General features: G+C 44.0%; 1 protein-coding gene across 1 annotated transcript; it reads right to left on the reverse strand.

The window, feature by feature from the left end:
* Positions 1-2,998: 2,998 nt before the first annotated feature.
* On the reverse strand, positions 2,999-17,811 carry zgc:101858 (uncharacterized protein LOC449555 homolog). The gene is made up of 6 exons (XM_059638312.1): positions 17,760-17,811; positions 16,260-16,353; positions 14,833-14,902; positions 11,760-11,796; positions 9,696-9,759; positions 2,999-4,524 (listed from the first exon to the last, which is right to left on the reverse strand). Exons 1-6 carry the CDS (start codon positions 17,795-17,797, stop codon positions 4,366-4,368), a joined length of 462 nt encoding a protein of 153 aa, XP_059494295.1. The 5' UTR covers positions 17,798-17,811; the 3' UTR covers positions 2,999-4,365.
* Positions 17,812-17,817: the final 6 nt, after the last annotated feature.

Genomic DNA, 17,817 nt, shown 5'->3' on the forward strand with positions numbered 1-17,817 from the left:
GGGGACGGGGCAGGGAGAGTGTCTGGGTCAAAGAGCAGGCGCAACAATGTCCAGGTCTCAGCTCTGCCAATGCCTCTGTCATTACCAACTATCCATGTCCATTGAGCTGGTGTTTTTAATCTGAGAACCCCGTACAGTCCTGACCCTCTCAACCATAGGATCACTTGCATAGGTTATTTCAGGCAAACTAATGTTCCAACTCAAATTTGCAAATAAAACAGAAACTGTCAACAATCCACTGCAAAGCCTCTTCTAAGGATGCCTACCCTGAAGAAATTACCCTCCTCTGTCCATCTTCGGTCCACCTCCCCCTCTCTCCCTATTTGTTTCAGAACCCCCATTTCTGATGAATGGTGTCGGCCCGAAACGTCAGCTTTCCTGCTCCTCTGATGCTGTTTGGCCTGCTGTGTTCATCCAGCCCCACACTTTGTTATCTCCGATTATCTAGCATATGCAGTTCCCATTATCTCTCAATAAAGTCAATGTACGTTGAATAGACAACAGGAGAGGAGTTTCAACCAATAGTACAGAGATAACAAAGTGTGAAGCTGGATGAACACAGCAGGCCAAGCAGCATCTTAGGAGCACAAAAGCTGACGTTTCAGGCCTAGATCCTTGGAGCTGCCCAGCCTGAGTTGTGTTCACTTCATTGGCAATCATCAACTTGTACTTAGACAACACATTTCATGTAAAACAAAGCTCTTCACATGGGTTTCCAAAGTAATTAAAACAATAACAATGAGTGTAATCAGGGATACAGAGGAGAGCAGTTTTATGAGAGCGCAAATATCTGAGGATTATAGAACCGAAGAAGATTGAGGCCACAGAGATAACTAAACACATAGATATGTGCAAGAATGTTAAAATGAGAATACTGCAATAACTCAAGCAATGTAGAACAGCAAGCATGGTGTAATGGGAGAAATAGGGCTCTGAGCAAATTAGGATGATAGAGGGGAGAATGGAGGCCAGAATTTATTTGGAAATAGTAATGCCTGCATTAATTTTGCACAGCAGACAACAATGTCATTATCTATGCCTGTTAGTATGTATACATGTATAACTGTATAGAGATATATGTAAAAAACTACAGAAATGCTGGGTGGCAGGTCTGGCAGCATCTATGAATAGACAAAGTCAATTTTTCAGGCTGATGTCCTTTCACCAGTTCCAACGTGGACACTGACATCTTAACTTGATTTCTCCTTCTAATTTTATTTCAAGTATCAGATCGATTCTCCACCATCAATTACTTTTGCAGGTATTTGTTGTAGCACCATGTTCTGTGGACAACTACAACAACATTTCGATTGGGGGCCATTAATTGTTTTGAGGAAGGCATTCGGTTTTATTCACTTGCCCATGATCCTCAACGAGAAGTGTGTGGACAGACAGGAGTTGAGTATTGGGTAAATATACAGTGAAATGCTCATTATGGCTGGATGAACTAGACTCACATTCAAGAACCAGTGGATGTGGTGTATTCAGATTTTTAGAAGACTTTTTATAAGGTCCTCTGAAAGAGATGAGTAGACAAAGTTAAAACAAATGAAATGGATTGGCATAAAAATACACAGGGATGGATCGAGAATTGGTTAATAGGCAAGAGAATGGGAACAAATGGATCTTTTTCTGAATGGCAGGCAGTGACTAGATTTGCACCGTAAGGATCAGCGCTCAGGCCCCAGCTATTCACAATACATACATAACTGACCCGGGTGAGTGAACTAAATGCAACATTTCTAGACTTGCTGGTGACACAAAACTGGGTGAAATTGAAATGTGAAGAGCATACCAAGAGGCTTTAAGGTGATTTAAACAGGTTGGGTGAATGGAGACGCACGTGGCTGATGCAGTACAACACAACTAAATGTGAAGTTACACACTTCAGTGTGGAAAAAAAGGCAGAATATAATTTAAATGGTGATCTAATGGGAAGTGTGGATACACAAAGGGATCTGGTTGTTCTTGTACAACAGTCAACAAAAGTAGACACAGGGGTGCAGCAAGCAATTATGAAGGTAAATGATATATTGGCCTTCATTGCAAGAGGATTGGAGTTCGGAAAAAGGGATATCATACTGCGGTTTTACAGGGCACTGGCTAAGACCTGGAGTACTGAGCGCAGTTTTGGTCTCCCTACCTAAGAAAGAATATACTTGTCACTGAGGGAGAGCAGCGGAGGTTCACTAAACTAATACTAGAGATGGCAGTACTATCCTATGTGGACAGACAGGTTTGACTCAGCCCATATTCAGTAGAGTTTAGAAGAATGAGAGAGGATCTGATTGAAATAAATTCTAACAGGGCTGGACAGACTTAATGCAGGGAGGATGTTTTCCCTGGTTGAGGAGTCTAGAACCAGGATACAGAGTATACCATTTAGATGTGAGATGACGAAAAACATTCCTCACTCAAAAAGGGTACTGAACCTATGTAATGCTCTTCCACCTAAGGGTATAGAGAGGCCAAGTCACTGACTAGATTCAAGAAAGAGATATATTTTTACATTTTAAAGGCTCAAGGGACATGAGGAGCATGCAGGAATACAGCAATGAGGAAGTGAACCAGCCACGATCACATAGAATGGCAAAGCAGGCTCAAAAGGGCTACATTGCATACACTTGGTCCTCATTTCCTTGCCGACATCTGTCATATCCCATAGCTGAAGGATGACCTTCTGTTTATACAGCACGAGTAAGGGTCATAAATGTCAGAAGTGGGGGTAATAGTGAGAACAAAACCTGTTGGCGGTACTTCCAGATCTCCACTAAATCTCTGAAAGTTGTGAAGCTAAAGTTGTAAATCTAGTGATGCCATTCAGACAGACTAACTCACACACGAGCCCCTTCACCTTAATAAAGAAAGGCTGCACTTGCCGACACCCAGAAGCATGTGCATTAGTAGGAATCTCACAAATATATGGCAAGAAGAGTGGCAAATGCCTAGCCATAAAAATCATGTAATATTGGTTAACAAAAATACAAATCAGAATTACTTTACTTCGTAAAAATTAGCTTAGTTTTGTTTATTCCCACGCATCCATCAGATTGTTGTTTCAGCAAATATTTCAACAAAGACGTGGCTTCAACAACATAGCACTTGCAGATTGACTTTGTCCTTCTGTAGTGTCTCAGTCGAGCACTGTCCACCAGTTGACTCAAAGCTTTCAGAAACCATAACAGCAGCAGAACAGCCCAGAAATTACATCAGTTGAGATGAGGCAACTCCTAGTCGCACCCTCTTAAAAAGAAAGTGCCAGAAGAATATTGTGGGGTTGTTGGGATAAACCAATTCTCCACTCTCACTTTTCTACCCGAATTAGTTCTTCTGTGTATTAATGAGCCTGCAACCTAATGCAGCTGTTCATTTTAACCTGTAAGCAGTAGTGAATTTGCCAATTTCTGAATCAGAGCAAGCAGTCAACAACTCACTGGCCTCCAGCGATTGATACTGCAGTGAGAGTTATCTATTAGAATGATGTCCATTCATAAGGTTGGTGCATTTATATATACACAGCTCCCTAAACAATGCAAAGCATTCTAGGGCACTTCACAGAAATCTTTCTTGACGCTGAACCACATGATGAGATAACAGACCAGGTGACCAGAAGCTGGGTCAAAAAGGTCAGTTGAGGATAGTTATATGTAGGGAATGGAGAGGTGCAGTAAGGGAACTCCGCAGATTAGGCCCTGGGCAACTGAAGACATGTGGAGTGATTTTGACGCCAGAAGTAAAACAGCGCCAATATCTCAGAAGGCTGGAGGAGATTCCTGAGCTAAGCAGTAGTGAAATCACACAGGGATTTGAAAACAAGGATGAGAATTTCAAAATCAAGGTGTTGCTTCACTGACAGCCAGGGCAGATCAGTGAGCGCTCAGGAGATTGGGAATTGCACTCAGGTAAAACAAGGGTAGCAGGGTTTGAAACTGATAAAAAGGTGCTGAAGATCTGAAATAAAGACAGAAAATGCTGGACATATTTAGCAGGTGTGGCAACATTTTTCAGGAGAGAAGAAAGAATTAACATTTTGAGTCCAATGTCATTCAGTGAAAATCAACACAGTTTGCACCAAATTCTACTGCAGTGAAGATAAAAGAAACAACAGTTTCAGGGACTGAATGGGCATGGATTTTATTAAATTTGAAGAAAACCTTGAGTGGAGTGGAAATGCATCCAAACTTCAGTGCACTTTGATCCTTAGCCTGTCGTTTCCCTGGAAATCCATTCAGAAACATCACCTGGTCATTTCCTCATTAGTGATGGTGTTTCAAAGTGCTGTAGCTGCTGGGAACATTGACAATGACAAGGTGACCAGGCTCTAAAACTCGGATCCTCACGTGGCACATGTAAGAGTTTGTCCACTCACCGTGGACACATAGCATGGCGCCCACCATCCACTGGCAGCGTGACTCCAGTGATGAAAGAAGCTGCATCAGAGGCCAGGAAGGCAATTGCTTGGGCTACTTCATCCACCTGTCCAGGTCGTCCCAAGGCATGGGTCACCTTGCATTTATTTAGGAACTGCGAGGAAAGAAGAGACAAAATTAGAGGTAGCACACAACCAGACTAACCATTCCCATTTCTTGCTCATCCCCCTGGATCAGCAATCCCCTTTTCTGTGCATTGTGGTTATCTTCTCTTGCTTCACCCTCGCTCAAAATACTGTAACCAATTGGCTATGAAGGCCATTTCAGCTCCAGGACATCTCCGCAGGAGTTCCTCAAGGTAATGTCCTAGACCCAACTATCTTCAGCAACCTACTATGCATCATAAAGTCAGAATTGGGGATGTTTGCTGATGACTGTGCAACGTTCAACCCCATTTGTGACTCCTCAGATACTAAAGTAGTCTATGTCCAAATTCAACAAGGCCTGCACAATAGCCAGGCTTTGGCTTACAAGTGGCAAGTAACATTTATGACACACAAATGCCAGGCAATCTGTCATCTCCAACAACAGAGGATCTAACATCACCCCTTGATGTTCACTAACATCACTGAATCCCCCACTATTAACATCCTAAAGGTTGCCATTTTACAGAAACTGATGCAGTTGCAGTTATAATGTTTAAAAGACATCGATAGTACATGAATACTAAGTGTTTGAGGAAGAGATACGGACTAAGCACCAACAGGTGGGACTAGTTCAGTTTGCGATTATGGTCAGCATGGTCTGGTTGGATTGAAGGGTCTGTTTCCATGTTGTATGACTATGAACTAAACTAGCCACATCTATACTGTGGCTGCAAAAGCAGATCAGAGGATAGGAATACAACAGTAAGTAACTCACCTCCTGACTCCCAAAAGCCTATCCACCATCAATAAGGCATAAATCAGGAGTGTGATGGAATACTCCGCACTTGCCTGGATGGCTGCAGCTCCAACAACACTCAAGAAGCCTGACACCATCCAGGGCAAAGCAGCCCCTTGAGTGGCACCACATCTGCAAACATCGAGTTACTCCACAACCAACACTCAATGGCAGATATGCTACAATTTACAGTGCAGAAATTCATCAAGGCATTTACACAGCATTGTCCAACCCCATACCATCTAGAAGGACGAGGGCAGCAGAAAAATGGGAAATCACTCCCTGCAAGTTCCCCTGCAGTCACTCACTATCTTGACCTGGAAATATATCGCTGTTCCTTCACTGTCATTGGGTCAAAATCCTGGAATTCCCTCCCTGACGGCATTGTGGATCAACCCACAGCAGGTGGTCTGCAGCGGTTCAAGAAGGCAGCTCACCACCGCCTTCTCAAGGGCCACTAGGGATGGGCAAGAAATGCTGGCCAATGACACACACATCTCACGAAATAATTTTCAAAAATTAGAAGACCTGGATAATGTATCAGGGACAAATAAGAAAAATTCACCCAGCAATGGGTCCAGTGTATTCTCCGGAGTCAGCAGGAGAACCGTTAAACAAAGAGTAGCTTGCAGACAGTGAAATTTGAATTTAATTTTTAAAATCCAGAATATAGAATTCAGAAGATCAAATAAGCATATAGCTGGCAGCAGAACATCAATGCAGAGAAATGTTAGAACATAGAACAGTACAGCACAGAACAGGCCCTTCAGCCCACGATGTTGTGCCGACCATTGATCCTCATGTATGCACCCTCAAATTTCTGTGACCATATGCATGTCCAGCAGTCTCTTAAATGACCCCAATGACCTTGCTTCCACAACTGCTGCTGGCAACGTATTCCCTGCTCTCACAACTCTCTGTGTAAAGAACCTGCCTCTGACATCCCCTCTATACTTTCCTCCAACCAACTTAAAACTATGACCCCTCGTGTTAGCCATTTCTGCCCTGGGAAATAGTCTCTGGCTATCAACTCTATCTATGCCTCTCATCATCTTGTATACCTCAATTAGGTCCCCTCTCCTCCTCCTTTTCTCCAATGAAAAAAGTCCGAGCTCAGTCAACCTCTCTTCATAAGATAAGCCCTCCAGTCGAGGCAGCATCCTGGTAAACCTCCTCTGAACCCTCTCCAAAGCATCCACATCTTTCCTATAATAGGGCCACCAGAACTGGACGCAGTATTCCAAGTGCGGTCTAACCAAAGTTTTATAGAGCTGCAACAAGATCTCACGACTCTGTTAACGAAAGCCAAAACACCATATGCTTTCTTAACAACCCTGTCCACTTGGGTGGCCATTTTAAGGGATCTATGTATCTGCACACCAAGATCCCTCTGTTCCTCCACACTGCCAAGAATCCTATCCTTAATTGAATTTCATTTTTAAATGCATTTTGGCAGAAGAAACATGGAGAGACAATAAAGGCTCAATGATATAATTCTGAGGGTAGTGCAGGAGCAGAGAGACCTCGGGGGTCACATACATAATTCTCTCAAGGTGGCCAGGGAAGTTGTTGCAGTTGTTAAAGTGGATCACGGAATCCTTGGGTTTATAAACAGAATCACAAAATATAAATGCAAAGAGGTGATTCTACATCTCTAAAAAATCATTGGTCAGACCACATAGGACTATTGTGTTCATTTCTGGGCACCTTATTTGAGGAAGGACGTTAAAGCCCTGGAGAGAGCACAATACGTACTAGAACAATTCCTGAAATGAGGAATTTTAGCTACAGAGAAAGATTGGAGAAATCTGGCTTTTTCTCTTGGGAGCGGAGAAGATTAAGAGGTGACCTTATTGAGGTGTTCAACATTAGAAAAAATTTTGACCAAGAAGGATATTCCATTTCTATCTGTTGGTAGGTCAGTGACGAGGGGGTCACAATTTCAAAACTGTCAGCAGGGGAGCTAGGAATGAGATGAGGAGAAACTCTTTACACAGCGTTATTAGGATTTGAAATACATTGCCTGGGAGTGTTAGGGACAGATTCAATAGAACGTTGAGAGAGAACTGGATTTATATTTGAAAGGGATCAATTTAGAGTCTATAGAGATGGGGCTGGAGAATAGGACCAGCTGGGTAGTTCTTTCAGGAGTCAGTACAGACTGGATGGGCCAATGGCTGCCTTCTGTACTGTAAAACTTGATGCTTTTATAATAAAAAATTATGACAAACATGTACCCAGTGTTAATTGTCATTAAAAACTGATCTGGTTCACTAATGTCCTGTGGGGAAGGGAACTGCCATCCTTACATGGTCAGTTCTGCGTGTGACTTCAGATCCACAGCAATATGGTTGACTCTTAACTGTCCTCTAGGGTTAGGTAATAAATGCTGACCCGGCCAATGATACCCACATCTCAAACAAATAATAAAAAGCCGTTTTGAATCCAAACATCTAAATGCTGAGGCAGAACAGTGGCAGAGAAAGAATCAAATCCTTCTCTCTGGGTTCCACTGCCTCCTGGGACGTCCTGCCCCGAGGTCTGCCCAAAGGTCAGAGGATTAAAAACGTGGTCAGTCCTGGCAATCTCATGAAGACACGTCAAAACCCATGACCCTGCGTAGACATTATCCCCTAAACAAGGGATAGCCAACAAAGACAACATGTGTCCTGCCATCTAATGTGTGGGCAGACACCATGTTGAGTTGGACCAGCCAGTACCAGCACCATGACTAAAGCAACAAGCCTGGGATTAGATAACCTAGAGTGACCAGTTTATCTTTGATCCTTTACTTTTAATAAACCTCAAATCAAGGCAAACACATAAGACTGGAATCTTGACACTGTTCAGGGCACCATACAAAGTAACCCCTGTAAGTGGACTCCATTTCCAGCTCCCTTCACTTCCAGCTCACCATGACAGCAGCGTGTACAGTGGAGGTGGCACGGTGGCTCAGTGGTTAGCACTGCTGCCTCTCAGTGCCAGGGACCTGGATTCTATCCCCGTCTTGGGTGACTGTCTGTGTGGACTTTGCACATTCTCCCAGTATCTGCGTGGGTTTCCTTTGGGTGCTCCAGTTTCTTCGCACAGTCCAAGGATGAGAGGTTAGGTGGATTAGCCATGGGAATTGCAGAGTTACAGGGATAAGGTGGGGAGGCGTGGGACTGGATGGGATGATCTTCGGAGGGTTGGTGTGGACTTGGTGGGCTGAATAGCGTTTGCACACTGTAGGGATTCTACAGTTATTCTCTTTTGGGATATAGGCATCACTGACAAGGCCAGCATTTGCTGCCCATCACGCTTTGCCCTTGAAATGAGTGGTTTGCTTGGCTATTTCACAGGGCAGTCAGGGGTGATGGTGGCAGATTTTTAAAAGGAGACAACAGCAAATAAAGGAAGTGAATCATTTACAATAGCCACGAGCTTATTGGACTGTGAAATAAATGCACAGAGGCCAGTATCCCATCACCTAATCGCCCTTTGTTTATATGCACACAGTACTCTCTGACTGTGGCCAGCCTGCTCCAAGTCAGTCCCTGAAGTGAGGAGATTCTAAATCTCCTGTTTATATCTGTCGCCCAGGGATACCTGATTGGCCTGGGTTAACAACTCCAATCGAAGATCTCATGGTCAATAAGATTCAACTGGGTCCAATCATTATAGACGGTTAACAGTTCAGTGAAATTGAGTCAAGGACTCGGGAGGTGGGAATCACAGACAACCGATGTCAGGGAAGATAACAGGGATGATTGGAAAGGAACCTGTGAAAGGTGAGAGCTCAGGGATGGGAGTAATAGAGGACAGTTGATCCAATGGATCAAGAGAGGCGAGAGAAATGGCAGAGGCAGCTGACCAGGTAGCTCTCAATCTTGTGACACAGGAACTCCTTTGAGTTGCCTGTACTGACTACTGGAGGGGATTGTGTAAGGGTCAAGTTCTTGAAAGTGGTTTGCAATGAAGAATATAAACGGGGGGGGGGGGGGTAGGTAATCTCCGCATTCCTGGAATAGTAGTAGCAGATGAGAGTAGACACCAGTTTCACACAATAAATACTGAAGTCAGAACCTCAAGAACTTGAGGAAACAAGAGAAGAGGATAAAAGGATAAAAAAGCTGCACTTGCCAAGGAGGCCCTTCGAGCTGATACCTAGTGCCTCTTCCCATTCCTGTAGCTGAAGGTTAGGTTCTTGACCCAACTCTCACTCCCTCATGTAACAGATGGGGCACAGAATAGGGTTATCCCAATCCCTCACTCCCTGAGGGGTAACCACAAATTGGAACTGATTGGGTGGCTTGACTACGGAAAGAGAAACAATTACAGCTGTGTGACAGTGAGCAGTCACTGAGTCAGCTGACAGTCCAGTGACACTGGTCGGTAACGTACCTCAGCATATTCGCTCTCACCCAGGCCTGCTCGCTTATGGATGTCCGTCACAATCACTCCAGGGCTAGAAGGAGACAGGAGAATGAGAGAAGATTCCACAGTAGAAAGAGAAGAAGCCACATGCAAAAAGAGACAAGACACTGAAGCTCAGACCAGGGAGCTTGCTGCTGATCTCTCACTGTGCTGAGCCAATCATTCTCACCAGCGGGAGCAGGAAATGGTGGTAAATTGGCCCCAGTACTCAGAACAAGGTCCATGCATGTTGTGATCAGAGACAGAGAACTAGAGTTCTGAAGAAGAACCATACTGAATTTGAAATGTTAACTTTGTTTCTCTCCCTACTGATACTGCCAGACCTGCTGAGTTTCTCCAACAGTCTGTGTTTTTCTGACTGGAGGTCTATGACCAGTGGTATTCTGCAAGGATCTGTGCTGGGACCTCTTACTTGTAATTTACAGAAATGATTTAAATGAAACTGTAGGTGCTCTGATCAGTAAGTATACAGGCAACATGAAAATTGGTGAATTGTGGATAGTGAGGAAGGTTGTCAAAGGATACAGAAGGATATAGATGAGTTGGGAACATGATCATCTTTGATCTGCCTCCCCCTCTCTCCCTATTTACTTCAGAGCCCTCTTCTCCTCCCCCATTTCTGATGAAGGGTCTAGGCCTGAAACGTCAGCCTTCCTGCTCCTCTGATGCTGTTTGGCCTGCTGTGTTCATCCAGCTCCACAACTTGTTATCTTGGATTCTCCAGCAGTTTCAGTTCCTATTATCTCTAAGCGTAAGGTGATGTATTTTAGGAGGTCAAACACAAGAGGAAAGTAAACAATTAATAACAGGGCTCTGAGGAGTATTGATATATAGAAGGATCTTAGAGTGCAAGTCCATAGCTTCTTGAAAGTGCAACACAATTGGATAAGGTGGCAAAGGCGGCATACAGCATGCTTACCTTCATCAGTCGGGGCACTGAGTATAAAAGCTGGCAAGTCACATTGTAGCTGTATAATAGTTTAGTTAGGCCACATCTGGAGTATTATGTGCAGTTCTGGTCAAGGATGTGGAGGCTTTGCAGAGGGTGCAAATGATGTTTACCAGGAGTTGCCTGGATTGGAGTGTATTAGCAATAAAGAGAGAGGCTGGACAAAACTGAATTGTTTATACTGGAGCGTTGGTAGCTGAGATGCGACCTAATAGAAGTAGATAAAATTATGACAGGCATGGATAGGGTGATAGTTGGAATCTTATCCCCATGGTGGACATATGAAATATTAGAGGGCATGGTTTTAAGGTGAGACGGTGAAAAGAAATGTGACGAGAAAAGATTTTTTTTTACATAGAGGGTGGTCGGTGCCTGGAAGATGAGGTGTTAGAAGCAGAGATGGCAGCAATATTTAAGAGGTATCTAACATGAACAGGTGGAGAATAGAGGGGTACACAGTGCAAACGGGCTGATAGGATTAGTTTAGCTTGTCATGATGATCGGCAGAGACATAGTGGGCCAAAGGGCTTGTTCCTGTTCTATGTTTGTTTATTACAGCAAAGAACTAGGCTCAGGTATGATGTTCTCTGAGCGTGGGAGAGAGAAAGTCTGCACAAGACAACGTGGAGGTGGGTATTAGGAGAGATCACAGGAGAGCAAAAGCACAAAAGAGTGCTGGAAGCACGGGCTGAGGGGGGTGGGTGAAGAAGAGGAATGGAAGGAATGGTACTTAAAAGGCTACACAGGATGGAGGGAGGAAAAGGTTGCATGTGGGGAGGTGTGACTAGAAAGAGGTGGGAGGGGCAAGTTATTCACTCGGGAAGGGAAACGCCAGTGCGAGCGTGGAGGGGAGGGACAGGGACTATGCTGCAAGGATGAAGGGGGCAGGAGAGGGTAAAGCAGCAAGGGAATGAGAGGAAGCAGAGGACATGCACAGGGCCGTGGAGGGCAAGGTGGGAGATAACTGAGGGGACAGGAGATGGATTGCAGGGGGAACACAGACAAAAAAAATTAATGCAACACAAAGAATGATTCATGATCCAAAACAGAACAGAAATGAGAAGAGAATAGCAATGACTCACCACACAGCATTCACTCGAACTTTCTTGGGGGCCAGATCTAGAGGGAGAGAAGCAGAGTATTAGACTGGAGCCCTTTCCTCCTTCCACTGGCACAATCACTCTCTGACTATCTCCAGTCCGTTGGAGGCTTCAACAGTGGAAGTGTAGAATACAAGGTTGGTCCAGCAGTGCTGGAACAGAACCAGGCAGGGAAAGCCCCTCTTTATCATTACGGATGCAATCAGAATGAGCTGATACCATTTCAGCTTTGCAGCTGAAACTCTCACATTTCCTCAGAAAGCTGTGTGAATTTCCAGTCTCTCTGAAAGAAATGGCAAACACATAGCAGTGAGAGGCTCAAACTAAGGGTTGAATAAAGACCAGAGGCAAAGTAATATCAGTGAGACTAATTTCAGATCAAAGTCCAACATAAAGACAGACAAAACAGAAAGTAGTTAAAAAGTTGGGCAGTGTAGAGTTCTGTGTCTAACTCCATGTTTTCGGTATGTTTGATGGGGACAGTGTTAAGGTAGCTTTGCTTTCAGTTTAAAACAGTAGAGGGAATTTTATTCTGTATCTAACTCCATGCTGTACTGTCCGTGGAGTGTTTGATGGAAGTGTCAGGGGACCTTCACTTGTATCTCACCCCTGCTGCCCCTGTGTTGAGAGTGTTTGGTAGAGATAGTGTTGAGGGAATTTTACTTTCAGTTTATAGAAGTAGAATGACCTTTTACATTAGTTTTAAAAGAGAATGTACAGGCAGCTTTACTTTGTGTTTAATGCCATGCTGTCCCTGTCCTGAATTGTTTGATGGAGACAGTGCACATGGAACCATACTCTAAGTTTAAAAGAGTAGAGGGAATTTTATACCATAAGATGTCGGAGCAGGAATTAAGCCACTGACTCTCATCAACCATGACTGAATGGCAGAGAGGTTTCTCAACGCCATTCTCCTGCCTTCTCCTTGTAACAATCAAGAACCTGTCTCTGTCTTAAACATACTCCATGGCCTGGCCTCCACAGCGTTCTGTGGCAATAAATTCCAAAGATTCACCACTCTCTGGCTAAAGAAGTTTCTCCTCATCTCCATTCTAAAGGGTCTTCCCTTTACTCTAAGGCTGTGCCCTTAGGTTTACGTTAGCGAATTTCCAGTCCTCTGGTATTGACTGTAGCAATTCCTGAAAGATCACCACTAACACTTCCACTATCTCTTCAGCTATCTCCTTCAGAACTCTGGGATGTAGTCCATCTGGTCTGGGTGATTTTATACATCTTCAGACCTTACAGTTTTACTAGCACCTTTTCCTTGGTAATGGTCACCACACTCACCTCTGTCCCTGACTCTCTTGAGTTTTTGGGATATTATTTGTGTCTTCCACTGTGAAGACTGAAGCCAAGTACTTGTGCAGTTCCTCCACCATTTCTTTGTTCCCCAATGCTACTTCTCTAGTGTCATTTTCCAGTGGCCCTCTTTTACCCTTTAGATATGTAAAGAAACTCTTGCAATCTTCTTTTGTTACTGACTAGCTTACCCTCATTGTTATTTCTTTCTTAAGTGAATTTTTGCTGTGTCTCCCAAATCACTCCTAGAAACTCCTTCTATTGCTGTTCCAATGACTCTCCTGCTGGGTTCCTCTCCCATTCAGTGCTGGCTTTCTCATTCCTCATACCTCTCGAGTTGCCTCTACAGTAATACTGTTACATCTGATTCCAGCTTCTCCCTCCCAAACTGCTGAGCAATTTCTATCATATTATGGTCACTGCCTCCTAAGAGTTCCTTCACCCTAAGCTCCCTTAGCAAGTCTACCTCACTGTGCGAAATTAAACCCAGAGTTGCCTTTTCCCTGGAGGGCTTTACCACAAGCTGCTCCAAAAAGCCATTTGTAGACATTCCACAAATTCCTTTTCTTGCAATCCACTACCAACATGACTTTCCCAGTCCACCTCTATATTAAAGTCCCTTATGATCACTGTAACCTTGCCTTTCTTACACACCTTTTCTATCTCTGGGTGGGTGATGTGCCCTCCCCACCCTGGCCACTGTTTGGAAGTGTGTATGTAAGTCCCGTCAAGGTTTTTTTAAACCTTTGCGGTTCCCCAATTCTACCCACTCAGATTCTACATCATTTGACACTACGTTGTTTCTTGCTAGCAATTTAATTTTGTTTTTTACTAATAAGGCAGACATACCCCCTCGGCCCTCCTGCCTGTTTTTCTCGATAGTATGTATATTCTTGGATATTTAGATCCCAGTCCCAATCCCCTTGCAGCCATGTCTCTGTGATGCCCACAACATCATACCTGCCAATATCAATCTGTGCCACAAGCTCACTGACCTTATTTTGTACACTGTATGCATTGAGACACACCTTGAGTCCTGCATTTACTGTCCTTCTTCTCCTCCCTTTATCCCATGTGCTTGAAGTTAGATTCCCAACTCTTTCCAAACATACTATCCTATTTACTCTGTACCTAACCACTGTGCTCTACATGTCCCTGGATTGTTTGTTGGGGACAGAATACAGGGAGGTTTCCTTTCAGTTTACAAGAGTGGATGAAGCTTTACTTTCAGCTTAAAAGAATACAGTGAGCTCCAATTTCAATCATCATTAAAGAGAGCTCAAAATGTAACAACAGATAATTTTCTAGCTTGAACCAAATAATATGTCCCGTGGGTTGCACACAACATTTGACAGGAAAATATGATATGAATGGACATTAGGTGGTTTTAGTACAGACAAAATGTCAGTCAAAGAGGTACTTTTCCAAGAAAAGGGTAAGGAGAAACAACAGAAATCTAGAAAAAATTTGGGAGGAAATTCCGAAAGGAGGGGCCAAGCACCTGGTGGCATAAACACCAAAAATTGGGGAACCAAAATGGAGACACCCAAGAGTGCAGAATGTGAGGAAGGCAAGTGATTCAGAGGACTGAGGGGCTTGAGCACAATAGGGAGAATGAGAGGGGTGTGTGTGTGTGTGTGTGTGTGTGTGGGTGTGGGTGTGGAGAGGAGGGGCTGGTGTGCAGGACAGGACCACGGAAAAGATCTGATATAACACGATAGTAAGGAGAATTTTCCAATGAGATCACACTCACCGAGGGCCAAGCACCGTGTGAACTGGTCCAGGGCTGATTTTGACATGCAGTAGGCCACGACCCCAGGGAACTACAGAAAGTGAAGGTTAAAAATCATTGTAAATACTGGATATAGGTCCAAGTCTCCCAGGAATATCTTTGACTTCCCCTGTACCGGGTCAAATAGTCACTCAGTCGCTCTCTGCTCCACTACCTCAACAGTTAGATATTGGCCTTGTTCCTGCCCCATCCCCTCAAGTGAGGGACAAAATCCTGGACGCCCCTTCCTAACAGCACTCTGGGTGTTTCCAAGGATTGTAGTGGTTTAAAAACACAGCTTACCTCTACCTTCTCCAAGTGCAACTAGGAATGGGCAATTAAACACTTGCCAGCCTGTGACACCAACACAATGTGAACAAATTATATAAAAACAACAATGTGTGTACGACAAGGTCCCACTGACAGCAATGTCATCATGAGCTGATACAGTAGGAAAACCCAAAGGAGGTAAGAGGTAGTAAGTGCAGAATTAAGTCTAAACCAAATATTTGTAAGGAATATCAAACTAATATTAACTGCCTATACTGGACAGCTGATACAGTAAGAGATACGAGCTGGCAACAGTTTACATCTGTTTTCATCGAAAAGGAAGGGGACAACAAAACATTAAGTCATAAAGATGAACTCGGGAATTTTGAAAAAGTTAAATCGAGTAAATGAAATTCAAAGACAGACAGATGTTCAGGACTTGATAGCTCCCATAGCATCACAGAATTTCCAGAGTGTGGAAGCAGACCATTCAGCCCAATCGAGCCCACACCGAGCCTCTGAACAGCATCCCACCCAGAATCACCATCCTGCTCTATCCCTGTAACCCTGGATTTCCCCATGGCTAATCCATCTATCCTGTACATCCCTGGGCACCATGGGCAACTTACCATGAGCAATCCACCTAACTTGCACATCTTTGGCCTGTGGGAGGAAACCCATGCAAACACGGGGAGAATGTGCAAACTTCACTCAGACAGACGCCCAATAGTGAAATTGAACCTAGGTCCCTGGCGCTGTGATGAAGCACTACTAACCACTGAGCCACTGTGACACCCCATCCTGGTGAAATTAATGGAAAAAGATGCAGGAACTGCACGCACATCAGTGAAAACTTTTCACAAATCTTATTTTAGAATTTTTATATGTCACCAGGAGGTCAGACAAGACTCTTTGGTTTAGCTGTGAATGCTGGTACACAGATCTCTGGCAGTGCAGCACTCCCTTAGCCTGGACAATTGTCAGGTCCCAAAAGTGAGAGGGGAATCCACAATCCACCCTCTCTCAGTATCACTGTTTCAAACGCACGACAGAACAATGGGGAACGTTACAATCCCGGCCATCTACCACTGGAATCAATTAACTGTTCCAATCAGTCAGCTCTGTTTTTTCGCACTTACCGATCGCTGGCCATTGACACTGGACACGTTGACAATGGAGCCATGGCTCTGGATGAGATGGGGCACAGCCAGGCGAGTGAGATTGTAGACAGACCTATCGGACAGAACACAAACATCTAACACTGACAATAAATAACTGCCTGAAAGCTCACTGTTTCCACACGTGGGGGTGGGAGTCCAAAGCCAGAGGGCATAGGTTACGGTGAGAGGAGAAAAATTTTTAAAAGTCCTAAAGGGCAACTTTTTCACACAGAGGGTAGTGTGTGTGTGGAATGAGCTGCCAGAGGAGGTGGAGGAGGCTGGTAAAATTACAACATTTAAAAGGCATCTGGATGGGTACATGAGTAGGAAGGGTTTGGAGGAAAACAGGCTAAAGGCTGCAAATGGGACGAGGTCAGATTGGGATGTCTGGTCAGTGTGGTCAAGTTGGACCAAAGGGTCTGTTTCCATGCTGTATGACTCTATGACATCGTGTAAAGACCCTTAACTACTTGATAAGAAAAGGATTTTGGGGCCAGAATTGTACAAAGCAGTACAATGTGAATCAATCCCAATTATGAGGAGCAATACAAAATTAGCTAGTAATTTTCAGTAATTTTATGAACTGCTCTAGATATACAAAAGAAATAGCAGTTAACGGAATTTTGTACTTTCATTACAACAGTCTGAGACAATGAGGTTTGTAGAACATTTCAGAGAAACTTATCTTAATAATGTTGGACTTCTTTCATTCATCATCCTCAACAAACATGCCCAGCACAGGGTTATAAACGGTGATGCGCCCTCTACTCTTTCAAATTGAAAGTAAAGCTCCATATACTCTTTCAAATTGAAAGTAAACTTTCCACCACACTGTCATCACAATCATTCCCAACAAAGGGAAAGCATCAGGTTAGAGTGTATAACTGTCCCAACTTTTACTTTTAAACTGAAGTACAGCTCTCTCTACTCTTTTAAACAGAAAGTAAAACTCACTCTACAATGTCTATGTCAAACGTTCCCAGAACAGGTAAAGCATAGCGTTAGGTACACAGTAAAGCCTACTCTACACTGTCCTCCTCAAAACCCCCAGGACAATTGCACCGTGGGGGTAGATACAGAGTTGACCTTTCTCTACTCTTTTCAATTTTGAGCTTCCTCTACACTGTCCCTTGAAACACTCCCAGGACAGGCACTGCACAAAGTTAGGTACAGAGTAACGGTCCCTCTAGTCTTTTGTACTGAATGTATAAAGCCTCTCTATACTGTCTCCAACAAACACTTCAAGAAAAAGAGGGGGAAAGGAGGGGAAGAGAAGGGGGAGGGTGGGAACAGGAGGAGAAGAAAGAAGAGGGACGGAGGAGGAGGAAAGAGAGGGTGGAAGAGGGGAGTAAAAGGGGGTGGGGGGAGTAAAAGGGGTGGGGGGAGTAAAAGGGGTGGGGGGAGGAAGTGGGAGAGGGGAGAGGAGCTGTTTCACACATGCACATGATACAGTGAAAAACAGCCCAAGAGTTGACTTACCGAACATTAATGTTCATAATTTGATCAAAATGTTCCATGCTTGTGGTTTCAATGGTCC

The sequence above is a fragment of the Stegostoma tigrinum genome, chromosome 29 (assembly GCF_030684315.1).
Source record: "Stegostoma tigrinum isolate sSteTig4 chromosome 29, sSteTig4.hap1, whole genome shotgun sequence".
NCBI classification, from domain to species: Eukaryota; Metazoa; Chordata; class Chondrichthyes; order Orectolobiformes; family Stegostomatidae; genus Stegostoma; species Stegostoma tigrinum.

Excerpts from the sequence above, each read along its gene's own strand:
- zgc:101858 (XM_059638312.1), bottom strand. The coding sequence starts at position 17,797 with ATGGAACATTTTGATCAAATTATGAACATTAATGTTCG. Across the intron at positions 14,903-16,259 it reads GTGTCAATGGCCAGCGATCG|TTCCCTGGGGTCGTGGCCTA; the intron begins GTAAGTGCGAAA and ends CACTTTCTGTAG. Across the intron at positions 11,797-14,832 it reads CACACGGTGCTTGGCCCTCG|ATCTGGCCCCCAAGAAAGTT; the intron begins GTGAGTGTGATC and ends CTCTCCCTCTAG.